The sequence below is a fragment of the Phascolarctos cinereus genome, unplaced genomic scaffold, assembly GCF_003287225.1.
Source record: "Phascolarctos cinereus isolate Bilbo 61053 unplaced genomic scaffold, phaCin_HiC Scaffold_4;HRSCAF=312, whole genome shotgun sequence".
NCBI lineage: Eukaryota > Metazoa > Chordata > Mammalia > Diprotodontia > Phascolarctidae > Phascolarctos > Phascolarctos cinereus.
The window spans coordinates 137,313,756-137,336,291 of record NW_027555847.1 but is presented as its reverse complement, the minus strand read 5'-3'; the positions used below and the strand labels follow the sequence as shown (position 1 = coordinate 137,336,291).

Sequence of the window (22,536 nt, the reverse complement as noted above, 5' to 3'; positions counted from 1 at the left end):
CACTAGAAAAAGAACATTTTCCAATGTATCTTCACTGTTTTCCACTCTGCCTACCTTTGCATTGATGTCACTAAGTGTTAAAGTGCATGTCGATTTGATTTGGAAGGTCGTATCAACTTCTTAGTAAAATTTCTCTCTCTCTCTGTATAAATAGATATTGGTATTTAACCTTCATTTATCTTCATAGTGGTCTTTTTGCTTAGGCTCCTTATGAGCTCCTCGTGTGAAATAGATCAAGTGTCCTGTGAAATATTTCTTGTTGTCTTTGGACATATGATTAAACCAGCTCTGTCAATAACTTTATTTGCATCTCTGTACAGAATCTGAGCTATCTTTCCATTTAGCTACCATTTCCTTCTGCTTTCAGTTATAGCAAGAATGTCAGTATTGATAAGATACAATTCTTCAAGAAGTGTCCAGTCAGTGGACAATGATTTCACATTTAGAGTACCAATAATATTAAATAAATAAATTATATAAATATATATAATTATATAAATAAATTAAATAAAAATTAATTAAGACAGTCTAAAAACTATGAGTATTAGCATCCTCCATTCCCTTCTCTGCTACCACCACTGCAGAAGTGGAAGGAGATGTGCCACGAGCGCCTGCGTCCGCCGCCGTGGTCTGATGCCGGCAGACTGTGAAGAGAGAAGGAATCATAGGCCAGGTGGGAGATGTGAAGAACAAACTCTGTTTATTGATCTGAGGGCTCAGGCTTATATAGTACTGGATCAAGCAACAGTAACATTATTTTTCATGAAAAGTACAAATCTAATTAAGTGATTTCCTTACTTCCTTGTACCTTGTCTGTTACATTCTTTCCTGCATCCTGTCCTGTACCCTGTTTCCTCCCTTCCTGCATCCTGTTCTCAAGAGATGGAACAGGGAGGTGGTGAGCCGACATCCTGAGTTTCACAGCTGTCAGGCTTAGTACAAACTATAGGTAAGACCCGGGCTGGCCTAAGCCCTCCAACTCTCCAGAGCTGGCCCTCTACAGAGATGAATAGGACTAAAGACCATTTTGCATTTTTGTTTCATGGGTTGCCATGACCAAACAATTCACCTTCTTGTGATCAGCCTTCTGAGTATGAACCTCTCTCTACTTAGCTAGTCTGGTCCTCAAGAAATAGGCACAAGCTATTAACAGAACTGCACTTGAAACTGTTCCAATATGGTAGAAGCTGCTAGAGCTTCTGCTACATTGGCATATCTTTGAGAACCCAGGATCACTTTTTTTTGCCACAATGGGGAATTGGAATAGGTCTTAACAATTTTTTTTTAAAATCACTTCTTTTCATTAGTAAAATGGTATATAGCCTATTTATATTCACCATGTGTGTCTTCATTGCCCTTTGGGGTACTGGCAATTTTTGTTAATTTGAGATTGTGGCATTTCATTATTGGTCCTAGCCCAAGTCTCACTTGCTTTTTGGGTTTTGATGGCTCAGAGTGAGTATAAATAGCAATTGTTTCTTGTTCTGCCCAGAAACTCTGAAGGTCTTCCCCTCCTAGATCGATTCTTTTGTGAAATCAAAGTAGGCAGTCTTTTGCTTCAAGTCTTACCTAGCCCTGAATCATCGAATGGGTGCTGCCTCAGACAGAGCCTGGGAAAGACTTTAGCTTAAAAAGGCCAGGCTCTCCTACTGCATCCGGGCCCATTGCCAGTTGTCCTGATGTCTTGCCACTGGACTCAGATGACTCTGGAGAAGAGAATGAGGCTGATGATTTCGCACACAGCTCTATCTCACTTAAATCCAATTCATTTGCAAGTCAAGACATCACCTCCTGATGTCATTGGTCCTCTTCAAGAATGAAGGACAAACAGCAACAATTGTGGGAAAGTAGGGGCTACAGATTAGTGTCCTTTGTTCTGTCGTCACTTGACTTTACAAACATGTTCTTCTCCCCCTCACAGAAGCAAGTTAGCTAGCCACACAAAAATCACTGTAGCTCAGTTAGGCATCTTCAAGGACCAAACTTTACTGAGGGCAGGAGAGGGGAGAAGACACAGTGGACATTATGACTGGCCTTGAAGTCAAGCATCAGTAAAGTGCTGGGTACATAATAAGCACTCAGGAATCACTTCATAGTACTCAAATAGTAGAGCCATAAAGTTCCCAGAATGTTAGGCAGCCAGAAAATTTCCAGGCCCATTCCATATTGATTTAATCTAAAAAGAGGCCACAGACTCACATTCATTCCATCTGATCTGTCTTCATTTGATTCAGACCTCAGTGCCTGAGAGGGAGGGGAAGGTAGTGTCTGATAACTATGGATGGGGGTAGGGGTGGTGTTAGAGGATAGACGTCTCCCTTCTGGGACATTATAAGAAGTGGAGGTAGAAGCAGAGTGTCTGAGTTCTGTTGTAAGGATCATACTAATAGTAAATAGTAGTAAATAGTATAGGAAATACCTTGCTTTGTAGGGTGAAGTGTATATATGTCTTTTGAATATTTGGCTATAGTTTGTTAGTTAAATTTAGACTGTAAGCTCTTAGGGGGAAATTTGAATAGAGTGAAAGTGAATAGTGAGGCTGGCAAACATGGGATCCTGTAGAAGATCAGCCTGGCTTCAAACTTACCACTTAGGAAGAAGTATCTACAGCACCAGAAACCAAGGCAAAGGAAGAGGGAAGAGCCTGTAATACCAAGAAATACTTACCCATATCAAGAAGGACCTTGACAACCCCAAAGCAGAGGTATAAAATGAGTGGAAGGGACAACGTAACAACTGGGAATACCTTTAAGCGTTCCAATGAAAGGTGAGCAAATCTATCACTGGAAGTTGGTTAGGAAAATAGCCTAAGAAACTCTATTATCCTTTGTCTATATAGACCTCAAAGGAACAGATTGTAGGAAACTAAGAGCTCATTTCTAAACTATAGTTATGGTAAGGGGAGAAGGCAGCTGATGAAACAGTTTTCCATAATTTCAACCGAGGCTTTTAGACAGCCCTTGATGTCCCCAGTGCCACATACTTGGGTGTAAGAAAACTTGTGAAAAGTTGTTAGCCATTTTCTTCCTGGCCAAGGTTTGGTGAAAATTTATCTGAGTTTCCACATTTGTATTTACCATTGATAGAAAAGAGGAGACACTAGATCAAGGCACACTGCATCCATTGTCCCTAATTTGCAAGGCTGTTTACCTGGTTAAAAGAGAATGATAAAATTTCACAGTGGAAGGTACCTTAGACCTCCTTTAGTGCATCCATCTTATTTTAAAGATGATGAAGTTGAAGCCCAGAAAGGTTAAATGAGGCCTCACAGTTGAGGTCTCCTGTCTTCCACAATATTTTAACAGTAAATACACTAGATAATAGATGTGTGTGTATAAATAATGGTGGATTTTGCTGCCTATTACTCTGAAAAAGGACTCCCATCAAGCACTGATCATTCAGTAGATGAAGCTTTGATAAAAGTCTTCTACAATTGTATTTCCCTTCAGATCTTACACTCTCTGCCAGATACAGATCTCAGATTTACTATCTTAATGGTCAAATTTCCTATCTTAATGAATGGGTTATCTGTAGAAGTATGGAATTAAACATCTGAAGGCCACAGCCCACTGCAACAAACCAATGGGCTGGTATAGTTTGATGGGACTATTAAAATGATCAAAACCTAAGTGAATTCTACTTCAGTAAGATAATAAATAATTGTATTTGCTGTTTACTTTGAAATGCCTCAACATTCTGCAAGGTCCTCTTTATAAGCTAAAATTTTGGAGTGTCGCTAGGAGCTCTTTTACCCTAGAATAAAAGCAGCTTTTATTATTTATATTTCTTTTAATATTTACTTAAAATTTTTCATAAGTATTCTCCATTATCCAGTACATACTTTATTAACCACAAAGAATAAACTGGTGGAAACAAATGTCCAAGAGTACCAGGCATGATATAATGAGAAGCCAGAGGGGCGCACAACAGGAAAAAGGAGAAAAGAACTTGCCGAGTTGTTTCAGATAATATGTTTAAAGCCAAACTATCAGAGAGAAAATGCTCCTCTAGCAACCCAGTATGTAAACTGTAAATGACATGCACTCAGCCCAATTGTAATTACTGAGGGAGGTAGCTTTAACTGATGGACAAAGGAATTCAATGTCTTTGTTGGGAGCAGCTTACCCAGAAGAGAGATAATTAGGTTAGTCAGATGGGCAGCATGTCCTTTTCTCTCTCAGCTCTTCCTCTTGATTCAATTGCTCATTTACTGTGTCCTCAAATCTCCTTCCTCCCTTGGCTTCTGACTAGTGCATATCTCTGGCTCTCCAACTTTTCTACTTCTTTGACTTTTTTTCTTCTCTTGCTTCCTAACTTTTGAGTATTTCCCTGGGTGTAATCTACCTTTATACTGTGTACACTTTAGGGATTATTTCATTTGTTGTAGTTGTATCCCCAGCTCCTAACACGGTGCCTGATAACAGGAGCTTAATGAATGTTTGGGGAATAACTGACTCAGCTGTCTGGAACTTCCAAATTTGCATCTCTGATCCTGTCCTTGGCCTAATTACAATCTGTCAACTATCTATTAAAAATTTCTACTTGGATGACTCATAGTCACTTTAAAATGTGCCAAGGGGGAGGGGGAGTCAAGATGGTGGAGAAAAGGCAGCAAATTTCCTGAGCTCTGCCCAAAACTCCTCCAAACAATTTTAAGTAATGCCATAAAACAATTCCTAGAACAGCAGAACACAGAAAAGGACAGGGGGAAATAATTTTCCAGGCAAAGACAACTTAGAAGGTCAGCAAAAAAAGGTGTGTTCCACCTGAGTGAGCGTGGAGCACAGTCCAGCCCAGGCCACACCAGCACAGACCCTGCCCAAGCAAACCAGGAGCAGGTCTTGGGAACCACTGAATCAGCGGTGGCAGCAGTACATCTGGAGCTTTCAGGCCACAGACATTAAGAGGGTCAAACAACTAGTCAGAAGGAGATTACAGGGGTCTCTTTGCTGGCACTGAGGCAGGACTCTGTTGCTTTGCCCATACTGGGATCTGGGTTGCAGTCCTGGGCGGCAGTTCCAAGGTGAAGAGGAGCAGTAGCATAGCAGAGCTCGTGGTAGGAATGAAGAGAGGACCCTCATCCCAGTTCCAGGGCAGAAAAGAGTGCTTGTGGTCACTCACAGACCAGAAGAGTAGTAGTAAACACACCTCTCCCTAGATCATACTACCCTGAAAGAGCCAAAAACTTACAGGTCCCCAGAATTACTTCCAAAAACAGCTGCACAAAACCCCTGAAGCTTGGGACAGTGCACCCTGCACCTTGGAAGCAGAGCCCTACTTTAACAAAGAGTTAAAAGTCAAGAAATAGGCTGGAAGATGAGCAAACAACCGAAAAAAACTCTGACCATAGAAAGTTACTATGGTGATAAGGAAGATCAAAACACACACTCAGAAGAAAACAAAATCAAAGCTCCTACATCCAAAGCCTCCAAGAAAAATATGAATTAGTCTCAGGCCATGGAAGACCTCAAAAAGGATTTTGAAAATCAAGAGAAGCAGAGGAAAGATTGGGAAGAGAAATGAGAGTGATGTAAGAAAATCATGAAAAAAGAGTCAACAGCTTGGTAAAGACATGCACACACACGCACACACACACACACACACACACACACACACACACACACACACACAAAAGAAAATAACACCTTAAAAAACAGACTAGGCCAAAGAAGTACAAAAAGCCAATGAGAAGAATGCCTTAAAAAGCAGAATTGGCCAAATGTAAAAAGAGGCACAAAAAGTCACTCAAGGAAAAAAACTCCTTAAAAGTAGAATTGGCCAAATGGAAAAGGAGATACAAAAGCTCACTCAACAAAATAATTCCTTAAAAATTAGAATTGAGCAAATGGAGGCTAATAACTTTATGAGAAATCAAGAAACAATAAAACAAAACCAAAAGAATAAAAAAATAGAAAAGAATGTGAAATATCTCACTGGAAAAACAACTGACCTGAAAAATAGACCCAGCAGAGAATTTAAAAATTATTAGACCACCTGAAAACCATGATAAATTTAAAAGCCTAGAAATCATTTTTCAAGAAATTATCAAGGAAAACTGCCCTGATATTCTAGAACCAGAGGATAAAATAGAAATAAAAAGAATCCACTAATCACCTCCTGAAAGAGATCCCAAAATGAAAACTTCCAGGAATATTATAGCCAAATTCCAGAGCTCCCAGGTCAAGAAGGAAATATTGCAAGCAGCCATAAAGAAACAATTTAAGTATCATGGCACCATGGTCAGGATAACACAACATTTAGCAGCTTCTACATTAAAAGACAGGAAGGCTTAGAATATGACATTCTAGAGGACAAAGGAGCTAGGAATACAACCAAGAATCACCTACCTAGCAAACTGAGTATAATTTTTCCTGGGGGGAAAATGGATATTCAGTGAAACGGAGAACTTTCAAGCATTCTTGATAAAAAGATCAGAGCTGAATAGGAAATCTGACTTTCAAATATAAGAATCAAGAGAAGCACAAACATAAACAGGAAAGGGAAATCATAAGGTACTTTAAGTGTTTTACATTTCTACATAGGAAGATGATAAATGTAACTTATAAGACCTTTCTCATTGTTGGGCAGTTAGGAGTCTATATAGACAGAGGGCACAGGTGTGAGTTGAACATGCAGGGATCATGTGTAAAAAATTAAAATTAAGGGGTGAGAGTAATGTACTAGGAGAAAGGGAGAGGTAGAATGAGGTAAATCTCACATAAGAGAGGCAAGAAAAAGCTTTTACAGCGGAGGGAAGGAGAACAGAGGTGAAGGGGAGTGAATGAACCTTATGCATCAGAATTGGCTCAAAAATAACATACACAATCAATTGAGTATGGAAATCTATCTTACCCTACAGGAAAGTAGGAGGAGGGGGTTTGAGAAAAAGGGGATGGTGGTGATAGAAGGGAGGGCAGATTGGGGCAGGAGGCAGTCAGAAGGAGGAAGGACAGGGTGAAAGAAGAGAGAATAGAATAAATGGGGGGGCAAATAGGATGGAGGGAAATTCAGTTTGCAATAGTAACTATGAAAAAAATTTGAAGCAAGCTTCTCTGATAAAGGCCTCATTCCTCAAACACAGAGAACTGAGTCAAATTTATAAAACTAAAAGCCATTAACCAAATGATAAATGACCAAAAGATATAAACAGTTTTCAGACGAATTAATCAAAGCTATCTATAGCCATATAAAAAAATGCTCTAACTCGCTACTGATTGGAGAAACACAAATTAAAACAATTCTGAGGTACTACCTCATACTTATTAGATTGGCTAATAGGACAGAAAAGGAAAATGACAAATGTTGGAGGGGATATGGGAAAAACAAGACATTAATGCACTGTCTGTGGAATTGTGAACTGATTCAACCATTCTGGAGAGCAATTTGGAACTATGCCCAAATGGCTATAAAACCATGCATACCTTTTGGTCTAGCAATCCTACTACCAGGTTTGTATCCCAAAAGATAAAAGACCTATATGTACAAAAATATTTATAGCCACTCTTTTCCGGTGGCAAAGAATTGCAAATTGAGGAGATGCCTATCAATTGGGGAATGGCTGAACAAACTGTACTATGTGATTGTGATGGAATACTATTGTGTTATAAGAAATGATGAGCAGGATGCTCTCAGAAAAACCCTGACTTTCCTGAGCTGATGCAAAGTGAAATGTACTGTGTACAAAGTAAAAGCAATATTATAAGATGATCTGCTGTGAATGACTTAGCTATCCTCAGCAAATACAGTGATCCAAGACAACTCTGGAGGACTTATGATGAAAAATGCTTTCCATCCCCAGAGAAAGAACTGATGGTGTCTGAATACAGATTGAAACATACTTTTTTTTACTTTATTTTTCTTGAGGTTTTCTTTGGTCTGTTTTCTTTGACAACATGACTATTATGGAAATGTTTTGCATGATATGTATAACGCCTATTGAATTGTTTGCCTTCTCAATGGTGGGGGATGGGGAGGGAGGGAGAGAATTTGGAACTCAAAGTTTTAAAAATGAATGTTAACATTTTTTCTTACATGTAACTGGGGAAAAATAAAATGCTGAATAAATTTTTTTAAAAAATGAAATGTCCCAAAGCAAATATATTATCTCCTTTTCCTCTTGGCCACCTCCAGAACTCCAGATTGCCTTCTTCAACTTTGGGAATTCAGTGGTACCATCATCATTCTTCTGATCATCCATGCCTGAAATTGTCATGTGACATATACTCCTCTTTCATCCTATGTTAATCATCAGGTCCAACCTCTCTTTTTTTCCTTCAAAATGGTGTTAATATTCATACTTTCTTCTCTATTCCCACTGCTACCATCCTTTTTCAGTGTGTCACCAATTTATGCTTAGGTTACTCTTCTGGTCTCCCTGATTCTCATCTCTCCCAACTTGAATCTACCTTGCACACTTCCTGCCAGAATAAACTTCCTTAATCTTCACTTTCATCATGTTACTCCTCTGCTCAAAGACATACAATGATTCCCTACCCTCTACTGCAATAGCAAAAATCCTGTCTGGTTTTCAAGGGTCTCCATAATCTGATTTCACCTGAACTATATTGAACATTATACTCATACTCTCATCCTACTCTTAGAGGCAGCTAGGTGGCTTATTGCTGCATAGAGCACTGGGCCTGGAATCAGCAAGACCTGAGTTTAAATCTAGCCTCAGACACTTATTAGTTGCGAGACCCTGGGCAAATCACTTAACTCATTTGCCTTACTCCACTGGAGAAGGGAATGGCAAACCACTCCATTATCTTTGCCAAGAAAATCCATGGACTTAACAACAAATTGCTCAGCATACCCTCTTCCTCCACCAGGTTGTCATGCTTCCTTTACTCTGCCTGTCTATCTGTATGCCTATCTTTGAAGAATTTCCTCAAAGTTGGCACTCAGTTTAGACTGACAACCTAGGTACAAATACCAGTTCTACCACGTGTTTCCTGTGGGACTCAGGCAAAGTTGTTAACCTTTTTGGCTAGTTTAATCATCTATAAAATAAAAGTGCTAGACTACAGTGACTTCTGAAGCCTCTAAATCAATGATCCTAAGTTCCACTAAGTCCACGTGGCCTAACTACTCCCAGCGTGTTTTATCCCATCATGAAACTGGTGTACCCTCAGCAACATTGTTTAGCCTCTACTGCTCTAATTGCTCCATGTTTCTGTCTTCCCAGTTACATTCTAACATTATAAAGTGCAGAACATGACTGCGTATTATATTTCCCTTGTATAATGTGTGGGCACATCAAGAGCTGCACATTTATTAAAGTTTATAAATCACTTTCCTCACAACCAGACTGTGAAGCTTAATGAAAGAAAATATATATTAAATATTTGCTGATATGATCAATAGGTAGGGAAGTATGTGTGGGACATTGGTCTTTGCTTAGAATGTAGACATGACTTTGGCAGAAACTACCCCAACGATAATCGTGAAGCTCTAGTCCCCTAACTCTTAACTGTTCAGTTTTGCTTTCCTATGTAAATCGGTCCCATTTCATTTATGTGGCTCCTCTTTAGCTCTCAAAATTTTGCCTTCTTGTCCTTGGGATGGGATGTGTCAAGGTCCATTTTCTAAAAATGGCTTTTAGGAGTCAAAGAAAAGAGAGGATTCAAATGGCAACTCAGAATGAGACAAACAATTTAAAAATTTCATACCATCCCTCACTGACTGTATCTCAGGTCTGAACCACAAGTTATATTCAAGTGGAATAAGCACACATTATCATATTTGTAAGGACTCCTGGGGATCCAATTAGTAGGCATCATGGAAAAACTTAGCCCAAATTAACTATTTTTGGTACCATTGTTTAAACAACTAGAGGAGACTTCTCTAAGCCAGAAAGAGACAGTTAATTCAGCTTATCAAAAGGAATTATGGAGAAAAATTGAGGAGGAAAAGAAATCAAAGCCCACAGAAAGAGAGAATGCAAACTCCCTAGGAGAATAGACTTTAATTTTTTTTTTGTATCTCCAGAACCCTGTACAAAGTAAGTACTTAAAAAAAAGCAGAAGGAAAGAAATAACAAGAAAACAAGTAAGAAGAACTGGCTAATAGAAAAACGCAGAGAAGATGGACAGGAAAACTGTAACAGTGAGATCACCGATAAGCAAAGGGAAGTGAAAGAAAATGTCTAACACCAAGATTCTTATATTTGGATCGTCCATCACCAGTGGAATTTGCCATTGCTTTCTTCCCTGAAAGGCCTTTACCTAACATCTACCTTGATTGAATATAAACTCCTTGAGGGCAAGGACTTTCATTTTGGGTCTTGAAATCCCTAGTACCTACTACAAAACTTCAAACATTAATGGGCTCTTAATAAATTGCTTGGGGATTAATTCTTCAGAGTAGCTTCAAGAGATCATTTCTGGACTGGAAAAAATGCCTACGTGTGTACCACCTCTTCCATGGAAATACTAGAACATCCACCCCACAAATCCTTCACTGTTCCCTACTAAGGCACACTCTCTTCCAGGACACTGATTGTTGAACTTTCTTCACCCAAACTCTCCCTTTTACTTTCATGATTTTAGGAAATTTAAACATTTCATGGCTTATGGTCAGGAATATCTGAATTTTCTTCATGGAAATTGTTTAAAGACCACCAAAATGGCCTGTCATTAAAGGGTAAGACTTATGACATCACCTATTTCACCTCAGTTTCTTCACAAAAGGTTTAATACTATTAAGACTTAAAAGAAGAAGCCAGACATGAAAGAAATTTGACTTTATTACACCAAGTTCATAGAAGGTAAAAACATTCCTTTTAAAGGCTCTGTGATAAGTCCAGTGTGAGCAAGACAGGTATTGGGCTTACCCATGGACTTCCATAATTGTTCTAGCCTCAGTATATGCTAGTAATAGATACATAATAAATCCAATTGGTAGGATTTTTATCAGAACTTCCCCAGTCAGTCCAGAAGGCCAATATAAATAAAGAGCCATCAACTCAAAGCAAGGCAAAAGAAGCAGATCAATACTGGGGTTGAGGAAGGGTATTACTGATAAGCCATGTAGGTTTATGGTTCTTTAAGACATGTTGATCATTCTAATGTACCTTCGGTGGAGGATAGGAGGCTCCATGACTTAATCTGGACAACTTCAGAGGAGTAAGGAAGAGCCAGTCCATGACCTCTGATCCTCATCCCCCATGACCCTCAGGCTATTCCAATCTTCTTGTCTTGGTGAACCTACGCTCATCTTCCTGGACATCTGTCCACCATCTTACCCAGGAAAAGCCAATTAGATTCAAGAATTCTTGAACAGTTTAGAGCTTTTCTCCTGGATGGCTCTTCCTCTACCACTGTTGCAATAGAAAAAAAAAAGCCTAAAAATCCCTGCACGTGAGTAGGTTGATCCAGACTTCCACATTCTTTACTATTTCTTTCACTGACCTGAAACTTCTATGATGCCATTTCCCTTTGGTTTCTGGACTGCCAAGCTCTCTTTTTTGAAGCAATTCCCTTCCAGTGGTCACTTTTATTAGATGAAGTGATGCTGTTATCATTGTCTTGGCTTGTTCATGTTTTTTTTCAAAATAAAATTAGAGCCAGTGCCTTCCAGGAAAGTTTCAGGTTTGTCTCCAGAGCCTCAAGTGGCCCAAATACTCCACCTCTGAAGAAGGATGACAGACACAGAATATAAACTTCTCCCACTTTATCCTATTTGACTAGAGATAACAGGCACAGCAAGGGAGCCAAATCAAAATTTGGATATATATGCCGAGGAGTGTTTACCTTAGGAACTGGGAGGACTTACCACAGAACTCTTCTCTGAGGGGGTCACTACAGAGCGCACCTGCTGTTCTCTCTGTTGCCCCCAGACTCTGGAGAAGATGGAGGAATGTCTTTTCACAGCTTGAGGCTAACTCAAGCTTGTCTGGACAAAATTCTCCCTACCCGCAAAGTCATTCTTTGAAGTAATTTCTTTAAAGTAGAGGTCTGTCTGTTGAGATGGTGAAGACCAACCAAAGAAAAGCTCTTCTGTGAAACTGGCTACATCAAAATTGCAAACCATTTCTAGCCTGTGTGAGTTCTCTGGTGACTCATAAGACGAGAACTTCGAGAAAAACTTTCTCCACATTGAGAACATTTATAAGGCCTCTCTCCAGTATGGGTTCTCAGATGTCGAATCCGATTAGAGCTGTGGGAAAAACTGTCCCCACATTCATGACAGGTATAAGGCTTCTCTCCTGTGTGGATTCTCTGGTGCCTAATAAGATTAGAGCTGTGAGAGAAATTTTCCCCACACAGAGGACATTTATAAGGTTTTTCTCCCGTGTGTATTCTCTGATGTCTGGTGAGATGCATACCCTGCCTAAAGCTTTTCCCACATGTCAAACATTTGAAGAGTTTCTTCTCTCCTCTCTGGGTTCCATGATTTGTGATGAATGCTGTACTGTTACTTACTGTTCCCCCACATTCAGAGAAAGGGTAAAATCTCTCTCTCTCATGGGTTCTCTCATGTATAACAAGATGTGAACTTCGAGAGAAACCTTTCCCACATTCAGAGCATTTATAGGGTCTCTCTCCTGTGTGAATTCTCTGGTGCCTAATGAGGTTAGAACTATGAGAAAAAATTTCTCCACACTCAGGGCACTTGTAGGGTTTCTCACCAGTATGGGTCCTCTGATGCCTGTGAAGGTTTGAGTTGCAAGAGAAGCTTTTCCCACACACATTACACTGATAGGGCTTCTCACCTGTATGAGTACGCTGATGTCTAGTCAGGTGTGTGTTCTGACTGAAGCTTTTTCCACACTCAAGACACTTGTGGGCTTCTTCTCCCAGATGTACTCTATGAGGTGGAATAAAATGTGGATTCCCGCTGAAAATTTCCCCACACTCTAAACCCATACAGAGTCTCTCTGTTGTATGGGTTCTCTGGTGTCTAATAAGATTTGAGTTGTTAGAGAAATTTTTTTCACACACAGGACATTTATATAATTTCTCTCCTGGCTGAGGTTTCTTTGGTCTTATCAATTCATTGCAACCCAATGCCCAAGCTATGGGTTTTCCCAGTCTCTCCTCTGGAGAAGGATTCCATTGTCCTTCTGATTTTCCCTGCTCAGGACTCCAGGGAACTTCTATTTCTGAATGTCCTGAGGGTATTTCTTGAGGTTGCTCTTCATCAAAGTGTTCAGAAGGAGAACTCTCTTCTTTGTTTTCTTTCTTCTCTTCTGCTGGCATAAATGAAAAAACAAACAAACAAAAAAACCCAAAGAGAGTTCATCCCTGGACCACAGGGAAAGAAAGCCAATGAATGGCATCCATCTGAAATATTCTACATAATATATACATCAAGCATTGGATGCCCAGAAGGGGCTAATTCTGCTTCAACTTCCTAAAGAGTTCCCATTAAAAATTCCAGGAAAGAAAGACTCTTGATAGAAATCATTATATGTAAGAACAAATTAAGTGTTAACAAATTAAGATCCATTTAAGGAGAATGGCATTAATCCAATTAATTTGAAAGACATAAATTCTCTGGCTAGGGTTAATCTGTGACCTCTGCCCTTAGATAACAGAGAGTGGACAAAGTATATAGAATCATATTATGTCAGGTAACCACCTGTTTTCAGTAGCAGCAGAATGACCTTACCATCTAAGTGCCCTAGGAATTATGTTCAAGGAAGCTTTCCCAGTTGTGAAGCTTTTCCTTTTTATTCCTCACCTCGGGAGCTCCCTTGCTCCTTGACACTCTGGAGATTGGGATCCCGTGCCTTTTCCTCTTGTTCTACTTGGGTGGCTGGGTCTTGATTGGGAATCTGAGATTCTGTCGAAACAACATGCAAAATCAGTTCTTTCCTCTAACTCCTCAGAATTAGTAACAAGGCAGGCAGGTAGATTATGTAAGATACTGCTGAGAAATTTAGTTCATATATACTAGAACACTGATTGGGATTCCCTATTATATATACTAAAATCTCCTTTTTACTGAATTTCAAGGCTTTCAAAGTACTAAATGTGTGTAAACTAAATGCCAAAGTACAGAGATGTGACAATAAAAACACTTGGGAAAGATGCTGAAAAAGTAGTTGAGACAAAAAAAGGAAGAGTTTTATCCTCCTATGACAGGGTAGTTGACATATTAGAACATTTTCACTTATTGGTAACAGTAGTGTAATGGCCAGTATCTTTAACAGCTACATTAAAATATAAAATAACCTTTACAGGAGTTTAAATTGAAAGTAGAATAAATATGCAAAGGAGACAGTACAGAAAGAAAAACTCACTGTACAAAATGTGAGGCTATTGATTTTGTCCAAGGATGTCCCCCCCCCAAAAATTATCTGGGGCTCACAGCAAAGTAAAAAGGAATGCTGTTTAAAAAACAACACGAAGTTAGCTGCCAACAGATAAAAACTGGATTATAACATGCAGAAATATAGAATGTGGTATTCTATTGTGCTATAAGAAATGATAAGCAGGATGCTTCAGAAAAACCAGGAAAGACTTATATGATCTGATGCAAAGTGAAGTGAGAACATTGTACACAGTAACAGTAATATTGTATGACTTAGCTATTCTCAGCAATACAATGATCCTAGATAATCTTGAAGGACTTATGATGAAAAATGCCATCTATCTCCAGAGAAAGAATTGATGGAGTGTGAATGCAGATGGAAGCATACTTTTTTTTTTACTTTATTTTTATTATGTTTTAGGGGGGAGGAAGGGGTTGTCTGTGTTTTATTTTGTAACATGGCTAATATGGAAATATGTTTTGTACGACCGCCCATATTAATCTATAACAGATTGCTTGCCTTCTCAAGGAGGGGGAAGAGGAGGGAAAGAGGAAGAGAATTTGTAACTCAAAATTTTAAAAAATGAAGTTAAAAATTGTTTTTACATGTAATTGAGAAAAAATAAATTAAAAAACAGATTTCATTTAAAAAAAAAGCAATAAATATGAATCCCTTCAATTTTCATCGATGCCCAGGTCTTTATTTGGAGTGCTCTGTTCAGTGTTGAACTCTACACTGAAATAAAGAAGGCCTAAAGGAAAACAATCAAAAATGCTAGCAACAGGTACTCTAAAGAAATATTCATCTAAAGATGTAGTTCACTTTAAGCAAACCTGACACATTAAAATAAATTAAGGGGTAATACTTCACTTCACTAAAAAAATCACCATAAAATTCTTTTTAAAAGATTCCCCATCGGCACATTCAAGGTATAGATTAGCCACAACTTTTTAGCAACATAATAAAGCATAACACGAGGCACACCTGTATTTAGTCTGGCTGAGAAGACTGGGAAAAGATGCAGAGAAGACATTTTATATTTCTTCAAATTTAGAAGGGATATTAAATAATGTATTCAACAGAATTTCAGCTTCCCTTGTTCCCTATAACCATGCTTACATAGTAAAGGAAAGGTTAGGGGTGAAATTCATAGCATCCCATCAACCTCTGCTGCAACAGTGGCAAGAATATAGCTGGGGACACTGTCCCCCAAGGCCAACTGGGATGTTATAGAAATCGGAATGAACAAAGACACAGCCATAACCTAGTAGCCTAAGTTCTTTCTACTGACACTGCATTCTACTCTACCATCTGCTCAATGACAGTTCTCCCAATCTCCAATTTTATCCCCAGCTCTACAGAAGAACATTGGCTACATGCCTTATCGTCAGGAAGGATTTCCCTAGCAATCAGACATTTTGTAGAAGAATGCAGAAGCAATTTTGAAAAGTAGGTTGGCATAATGAAGAAGAGAACTGGATTTGGAATCAGGAAGAACCTGAGTACAAATTCTGCCTCTGATATTTACTAGCTAGATGTGTGGGCAAGGGCAAGTCACTTAACCTGCCCTGACATATTTCAGCTGAAAAATGAGGACAATAATACGGGTACAGAGCAACGGCTCTGAAATCAGAGGATGTGAGTCAAAATCCTGTCTCTGATACTTACTAGTTGTGTAGTAGACTGAGTTCAATTCTAGCCTCAGACCCTCACTAGCTGTGTGACCCTAGGCAAGTCATGTAACTTCTCTGCCTCAGTTTCTTCATCTGTTAAGACAGGGATAATAAATAGTCAGTTGAATAAGTGTGTGAAGTATCCTAGTATGATTGAGAAGTTGTGTATGTGTATGAAAGGTGGTATTGGTGATTTGTTGGTTAAGGAGTTTAGTTCAATGGCAATTAATAGTCCTGTGATTGTTACGATAAGGGTTGATATTTTTAGGACGGGTGGTATTGTTATGGGGATTACCTCACAGTGTTGTTGGGAAGATCGAATGAAATATTTGTAAAGCACTTTGCAAATCTTAGAGCATTCTATAAATGTTAGCTTATTATTATTATTATTATTGTATTATTGTATTATTATTGCATAATTTATTACTATAATACATATAAATTAATAATTACTAGCTAATTAGTATATTATTTTTTCCTAAGGTCACACAGATAGCATGTAGAAGAGCCAATATTCTAATTTAGGTCCTACTACTAAGGTCAGTGCTCTTTTTACTGCACTAGGCTATAGCTGCCATACAAAACCCAAAGTTACAAGAGTCCATCTGGCCTTGTAATTCCTTTGGATTAGATATATCCTACTCCAGGACTACAAATACGGTTCTTAGGCTCTGGAACTTGTAGCACTGAGGCCCCAAGCCAAAGGGCCTCCACATTAGATTGGTTCCTCCCTCCATCTGACCCCTCTTGTACTATATGGAACTTATAAAAGTGACCTGGCTATTAAGGGACAGGTACTATTGTCAGATATCTGTAGGTTTTATTACTGGATAAGAAATTCTTACCTAACGTAACCACATTCTCATAATTCTCCTGCATGGCTTCCCTGGAAATGGCCTTCTTACTGGGCTCCTGATGCCCCCATTCCTCCTGAGAGAGGTATACTGCCACATCCTCAAAGGTCACAGGCAACTGAAACAGCACAAAGATTCCTTCTCAATATTTACTCAATCTAAGAACACAACTATTAAAATGTAAAAGAAAAACTAGGGACATTGAGGGTAGGATCCATATAGGAATCATACAAAATCTATGATTGTTATGTGGAGAAAACAAATGAAAGAGAGGGATAATTCCCCTAATACAAAATTTCTGCACATGACTTGATACGGAGACTCTGCAATGATAACATTAAGGCAACAGGAATGGGAGTTCAGGAAGAACAACGGGAACTGCCATATCACCTGGGACCCTGCTGTCTCTTTGTCTTCGGTGCCTTCTGCCTTTGAAGGAAGGAGAGAAATCCAGGGAGTAGATGATGCTGAAGGAGACAAATAAAAAGGATCAGAACAGCATTCTTGTTCCTATTTTGATGCTATGCTATTCACTACAAAGAGCTGATTTCTCCCCCACTGCTCAGTTCCAGCTGAGCTGACATTCTAGAAAGAAAAGAAACAAAGGCATATACATAGCAAATTGGTTCCAAATAGTGGTATTAGTTCCAAATTGTGTTCGAATTGGTTCCAAAAAGTGGAGGAATATTTTGAAAATTTCCTATAAGTCCTGTTACTCCCTTTCTCTCTATTTACTCAGCCTACAACTCTCCATGAAACATGGCTTCCCTTTTTACAGAGAAAAAGGGATCCTAGGGCAATTCCATCCCTTCCCAAGCTGCTAGGAACAAAAACCAAAAACTATTGTTTTTGTGGCCACTGAGGTCCTCAAATGAAACCTTCAAACTCCTGCTTGAGATCATACTGACTATAGGAATGTGTTCTTTGCTGCAGCCCGTTTCCCCACTAACCAAAGAGAGACACTACGTATACCTCTCTTAAGGGGAACCATAAGCCCCTTGAGGTTACTTTTTCTAACATCCCTCCCCTCAAGGGAGCTCTCTCCCCAGATGAATCTCTGCTCCTCACCCCTCTCCTTTAGGGGTTGGGGCCCCCCTTTAGGGCAAGGGCCCAGCAGGTCCTGTAGTCCAAGGCAAGGGCTCTGCTCAGTCTCCGATGGCTCCAGCTTGAAGTTCGGTGGTTCCTGTGCTGCTCCCAGGGGTGAGGTCTCCTCCAAAGGCACTGCCTGTCCCCGCCCATGGATTGTAACCTGGGAACCAGCCCAGATCATTCATCACCACAACAGGGCCCAATGGCAGGTGGTATCCCTACTGGATTCTGAGGAAAAATCCTTAATAGTAAACTATAGGGCATACCCCACGAAAAGAAAGGATGATGATTTGAAGGGTTTTTGACTCCCAAGTGTACTGAAAAACCACATAGAAGGTACTGAAAGAAACGCTGAGACTGAAACAGACCTGGCTGTAGTTCAAAGAGGTATTGTGTCACTTTCCTCTACACTGTTCTCATTCAAACCCTCCACAACCACACTGGCTGCTCCCATTCTTTCATCCTCAGTAAGTCAACCTGTGTGGCCTTGAAAGCTAGTGAGCCTGAAGTGCCAAATGTGCTTTTCAAGTTAACAGACCAACTGGAAATCAGTGTTGCAGAAGAGAGGCCAGGGTATTGATGCTTGGCATGGTGGAAAGAGCAATGATCATAAGTCAGAAGAATTAGGTTTGAGTTCCAGCTCCACTACTTACTAGCTGGGTAATCATAGTCAAGTCAGAGTCAGATCTCTCTGAACTTTGGTTTCCTCATCTGTAAAACTGGACTACTTATGCGATCTACACCCCAGGACGTTGTCACTTTAAACTTTCCTAGTCTTGCACAGAGATTTGCTGCCCCAAATACAGCCTGATTCCCAGGAGTCCTCCTGCTCCTGAGGAGCTGAAGCTTCACAGTCCACAGCTGAAGTCATCATTCAGCTCAGGGTCTAGCTTCAATATAGGGAGAGGCCCTACTCAATTCTCTTCAGATGTACTCTTGAACAAGAATATGCAAGAAAAGCCAGCTTCTTCTCAGGAAACTCTAAAGTGCAATGTAAATATATGTGACTCATGAATAGTAAGTCTGTCTGCTGAAAGCTGCCAGGGCCAATGTGCCAAACGCTAACTGCAATTAACAATACTTTAAGGTTTATAACTCGACAACCTTGCAAAGCAGGTAGTAAAAGCATTTCCCCACCTGTACCCCCAACATACTTTACAGATGAAGAATGTTCAGAGATATTCAACAACTTGCCCATGGTCACACAGCTAACAAGTGCCAAAGCTGGGAAATGATTCCAGGTTTCCTGACTCCCAAGTCCAGTACTCATTCTACTATACAATGTTCTCTCTAATATGACTTCCTAGGAAAATTAAACTGCCTTATGGCCTAATCTCTTATACCCTATCAAATGTCATGTAAGAGCTCTCTCACCTGCCGCCTGCATCTTCCCTGTTCTCTTTGCAATTCCTCCACGAGAGTCACTGCCTCTTCCCCACTCTCTGGATGTTGTGCCCGTACCCTGGTCTGGATGTCGCCAGGGAGGATGGTCAGAAACTGCTCCAGCACCAGCAGCTCTAGGATCTGCTCCTTGGAGTGTATCTCTGGCCTCAGCCAACGATGGCAAAGCTCCTGGAGTTGGATGAAAGCCTGCCGAGGTCCACCTGCCTGTTGGTAGCGGAAATGCCTGAAGCACTGATGGGAGGTCTCAGGGCTTGTTCCATGATCCTGTACAGCGATTTCCTGCCCCCAAGTACAGTCTTCCTCCAGCTTGACTATCAGGAGCCCCTCCTGCTCCTGAGGAGCTGAAGCCTGGCAGCCCACAGCTGAAGTCATCATTCAGCTTAGGGCCTAGCCGCAGCCCCTACTCAAAGTTTCCTGCCTGTTCTCTTCAGATCAGCTTCTGGACAGGAATGTTCAAAAAAAGCCTTGCTTCTTCCCCAGCAATCCTAAAGGGAGAGTGAAAACTGTAAGAAAATGACATACAGACACTCCTTTCTTCCTGTCCCAAGCCTCATTCACCAAGTCCCAAATAATAGCTATGGCTGGGTAGACTGTTAGCCCAGGCCCCTTAATAAGCTGCCCTTCTTTCCTGTACGGCGGAGAAGACACCAGCCTTTAACTCAAGTGCTCTGGGTTCTGGGGCCTGGGGTCAGTGCTTACAATCAGTTAAAAAAAAAAAAGATCAAAAGCCTCCCCTGTGGTGCTCCTAGGCTGGGGGAACCCAGTAGAGAAAAAGCTCTTTGTGGTTGAAGTTTAAATGGAATGTTATTGTTATTAATGAGTGCCCTCACAGGGTCTTCCTCTTGCAGCAAATAAGAGATTCTCCTTCATGGCACTGGATGCAGGAGGTGGGGTGAGGGAGCCCTGAGTAAGACGGCTCCAGAGGTACTCCCCAAATCTGTGGTGCCCTCCCCGGCCTCCGCCCACCCCACCCCCATCAGGGGTGTCCACCCCACCCACAGACGTGCTCTCCGGCCTCCCCCTCATCAGGGGTGTCCTTTCCAGCCTCTCACATCAGGGGTGTCCTCTCAGGTCTCCCCCCCCGCCGCAACCAGAGATGTCCTCTCCGGCCTCTCCCCTCCCCCATCAGGGGTGTCCTCTCCGGCTTCCCCCCATCAGTAATGCCCTCCCTGGCCTTCGCCCCCCTCCCCAAGGGTGTCCTCTCAGGTCTTCCCCCCCCCAAACCAGAGATGTCCTCTCTGGCCTCTCCCCTGTCCCACCAGAGATGCCCTCTCCGGCCTCCCCCTCCATCAGCGGTGCCCTCCTCAGCTCCCCCCCAGCTTCATCACCAGGAAACTGCCCCTCCCACCCCAGCTTCCCCTTCCCTCTTCTCCACAACAGCCCTGGGGAAGAGAGCAGGCCGCCCTCCACGGTTCTCCGTCCCGCCTCGCCCCTGCAACTCCAGGACGACGGCCCTAAGAAGAGAAACCGCACCATCTCCGGTCCCTAGGGGTTCACTCACTCGGGTCGGGCCCGGGAAGCCCGTCTGTTCTCCAGACTCCCACTCAGCTCCCTGGCCGGAAATCCTGCCAAGATACTCAGAAGCGCCTCTAATTCGAACAGCGCATGTTCGGGATGAACTTCTAGAACTACATTTCCCGAAGGCGGACTCATGTGAGTCACATGTCTCGTTGTCAGCTGCGGTGGCCAACGGGAGAGGTAGATTTTGCTCGCGGGGAGCGTGTGGGAGATAAGGATTCACGTAGGACCAATCAGAGAAGATGAGGGGGCGGGGAGCGTCAGTGACGAGCACCACGAAGGCGGGGAGTGCAGGGTTCCGGGAGGGAATGGGTAGGGGCAAGAGACGCATAGAGGTGGGAGGCGGTGGAAGTGTCTGGGACGGGGCACGGGGAGCGATTGGAAGCCAGAGACGCAGGGGAGCTGATGAGAAGGGGGAGAAAAGGAGCCCAACCCAACTTGGGCAGAGGCACTCTAGTCTGCACGTGGAATTTTTGTTACCCCATTTGCCTTCTCGCCTTGTGCCTTAAGGGCAGGGCGACTAGTTCCTTTGCCAGGTATTTTCCATAGCCATCAGTGTGCACCAAAGAGTATACTTTGTATTTAAAAAAAAAAAAAAGGCCGTTCGTTACTCGTGGCGTAGGTGCAGCTGGTGCAGAGGTTGATGTTGTGACTTCCCTTATGGGAGCCCAAGGGCAGTGGACCCGTGATTTGACCGGTTTGTTAAAGCACTTCCAATGAGAGGAATCTTTTCACTGAGACACTGAGAGGCTAAGCTCCTTACTGAAGATGCTCTAACAGCTTACATTCTATTAGGAGGGAGATGGTATGATAAATACCAAATAATTTCAGGAATGGAAGAATGCTAATAATTGGGGAGAACCAGGAAAGGCCTCATTGGAGGTGGTATATGAGCAGTTCTTTGAAGGAATCTAAGGAGATGGAGGTGAGGCGTGGGTACATTCCATGCATGTAGGACCTCATGCAAAGACATGGAGACATGATGTTGTACATGAGGGAATGGGTGGCATGCCACTTTGACTAGAACAGGGAATATGTGAAGGTGACTAAAAATGAACAGATAGGAAGGGAGATGGGAGCCAGGTTGTGGAGGGCTTTAAATGTCAAGTTAAGGCTAGATGCAGAAGGCAGTCATTAAAGATTTTTAAGCAGAGCTTGACATGATAGTCAGATTTGTGTTTTAGGGATTTCAATTTGGTAGTTGTGTGGAGGATGAATTGGAGAGGAAAGACACTAGAGGCAGAGACCAATTAAAAGACTACTTGTATGTAATCTAGGCAGGAAGTAATGAGGTCCTGAGCTAGGGTCCTGGCTGTGAATAGAAAGATGAGGAAAGATACAAGAGGTTGTGAAGATATTATTGAAAAGGCATCCAATCACTAAACATTTATTAAGTGTTTACTGTGTGCCAGGTATTGTGCTAAGCACTGGGAATATGAGAAGGGGCAAAAGACAGTACCTACCTTTAAGGAGCTTACAATTTAATATAACTGGATATGGGGGTTGAAGCAGAAGAAAGAGTGTTAGATGATTACAAGGTTAGAAACCTGGATGACTAGAAGCATGGAGGAGGTGTCAGCAGATTTGGCAAAAACGTGGAGTAAGGACAGGTTTTGAGAGAAAAACACCAATCAATTCCCTCTTGGATATATTGTTTAAATTGCCTACTGGACATGCAGGTGAAGATGTTCAGCAGCCTGTTGTTAATACAAGCCTAGATCTAGTTCAGGAGAAGGATCAG

General features: G+C 41.4%; 1 protein-coding gene across 5 annotated transcripts in view; it reads right to left on the bottom strand.

Moving 5' to 3' along the window:
* Positions 1–10,726: 10,726 nt before the first annotated feature.
* ZNF263 (zinc finger protein 263) overlaps positions 10,727–22,536 on the bottom strand; it is a 53,462-nt gene continuing 41,652 nt past the window's right edge. For 3 of the 5 annotated variants that reach the window (XM_078152635.1, XM_020995465.2, XM_078152636.1), the window contains exons 4-9: positions 19,248–19,762; positions 17,853–18,033; positions 17,175–17,251; positions 16,776–16,902; positions 13,684–13,785; positions 10,727–13,192 (exon numbers count right to left, since the gene is read on the bottom strand). In XM_078152635.1, coding sequence (XP_078008761.1) covers positions 12,033–13,192; positions 13,684–13,785; positions 16,776–16,902; positions 17,175–17,251; positions 17,853–18,033; positions 19,248–19,652 — 2,052 coding nt within the window. In that variant the 5' untranslated portion in view covers positions 19,653–19,762 and the 3' untranslated portion in view covers positions 10,727–12,032. Of the gene's footprint in view, positions 13,193–13,683; positions 13,786–16,775; positions 16,903–17,174; positions 17,252–17,852; positions 18,034–19,247; positions 19,763–20,778; positions 20,901–22,536 lie in introns of those variants that run through there. The other 2 variants (XM_078152634.1, XM_078152637.1) reach the window with 2 other exon arrangements.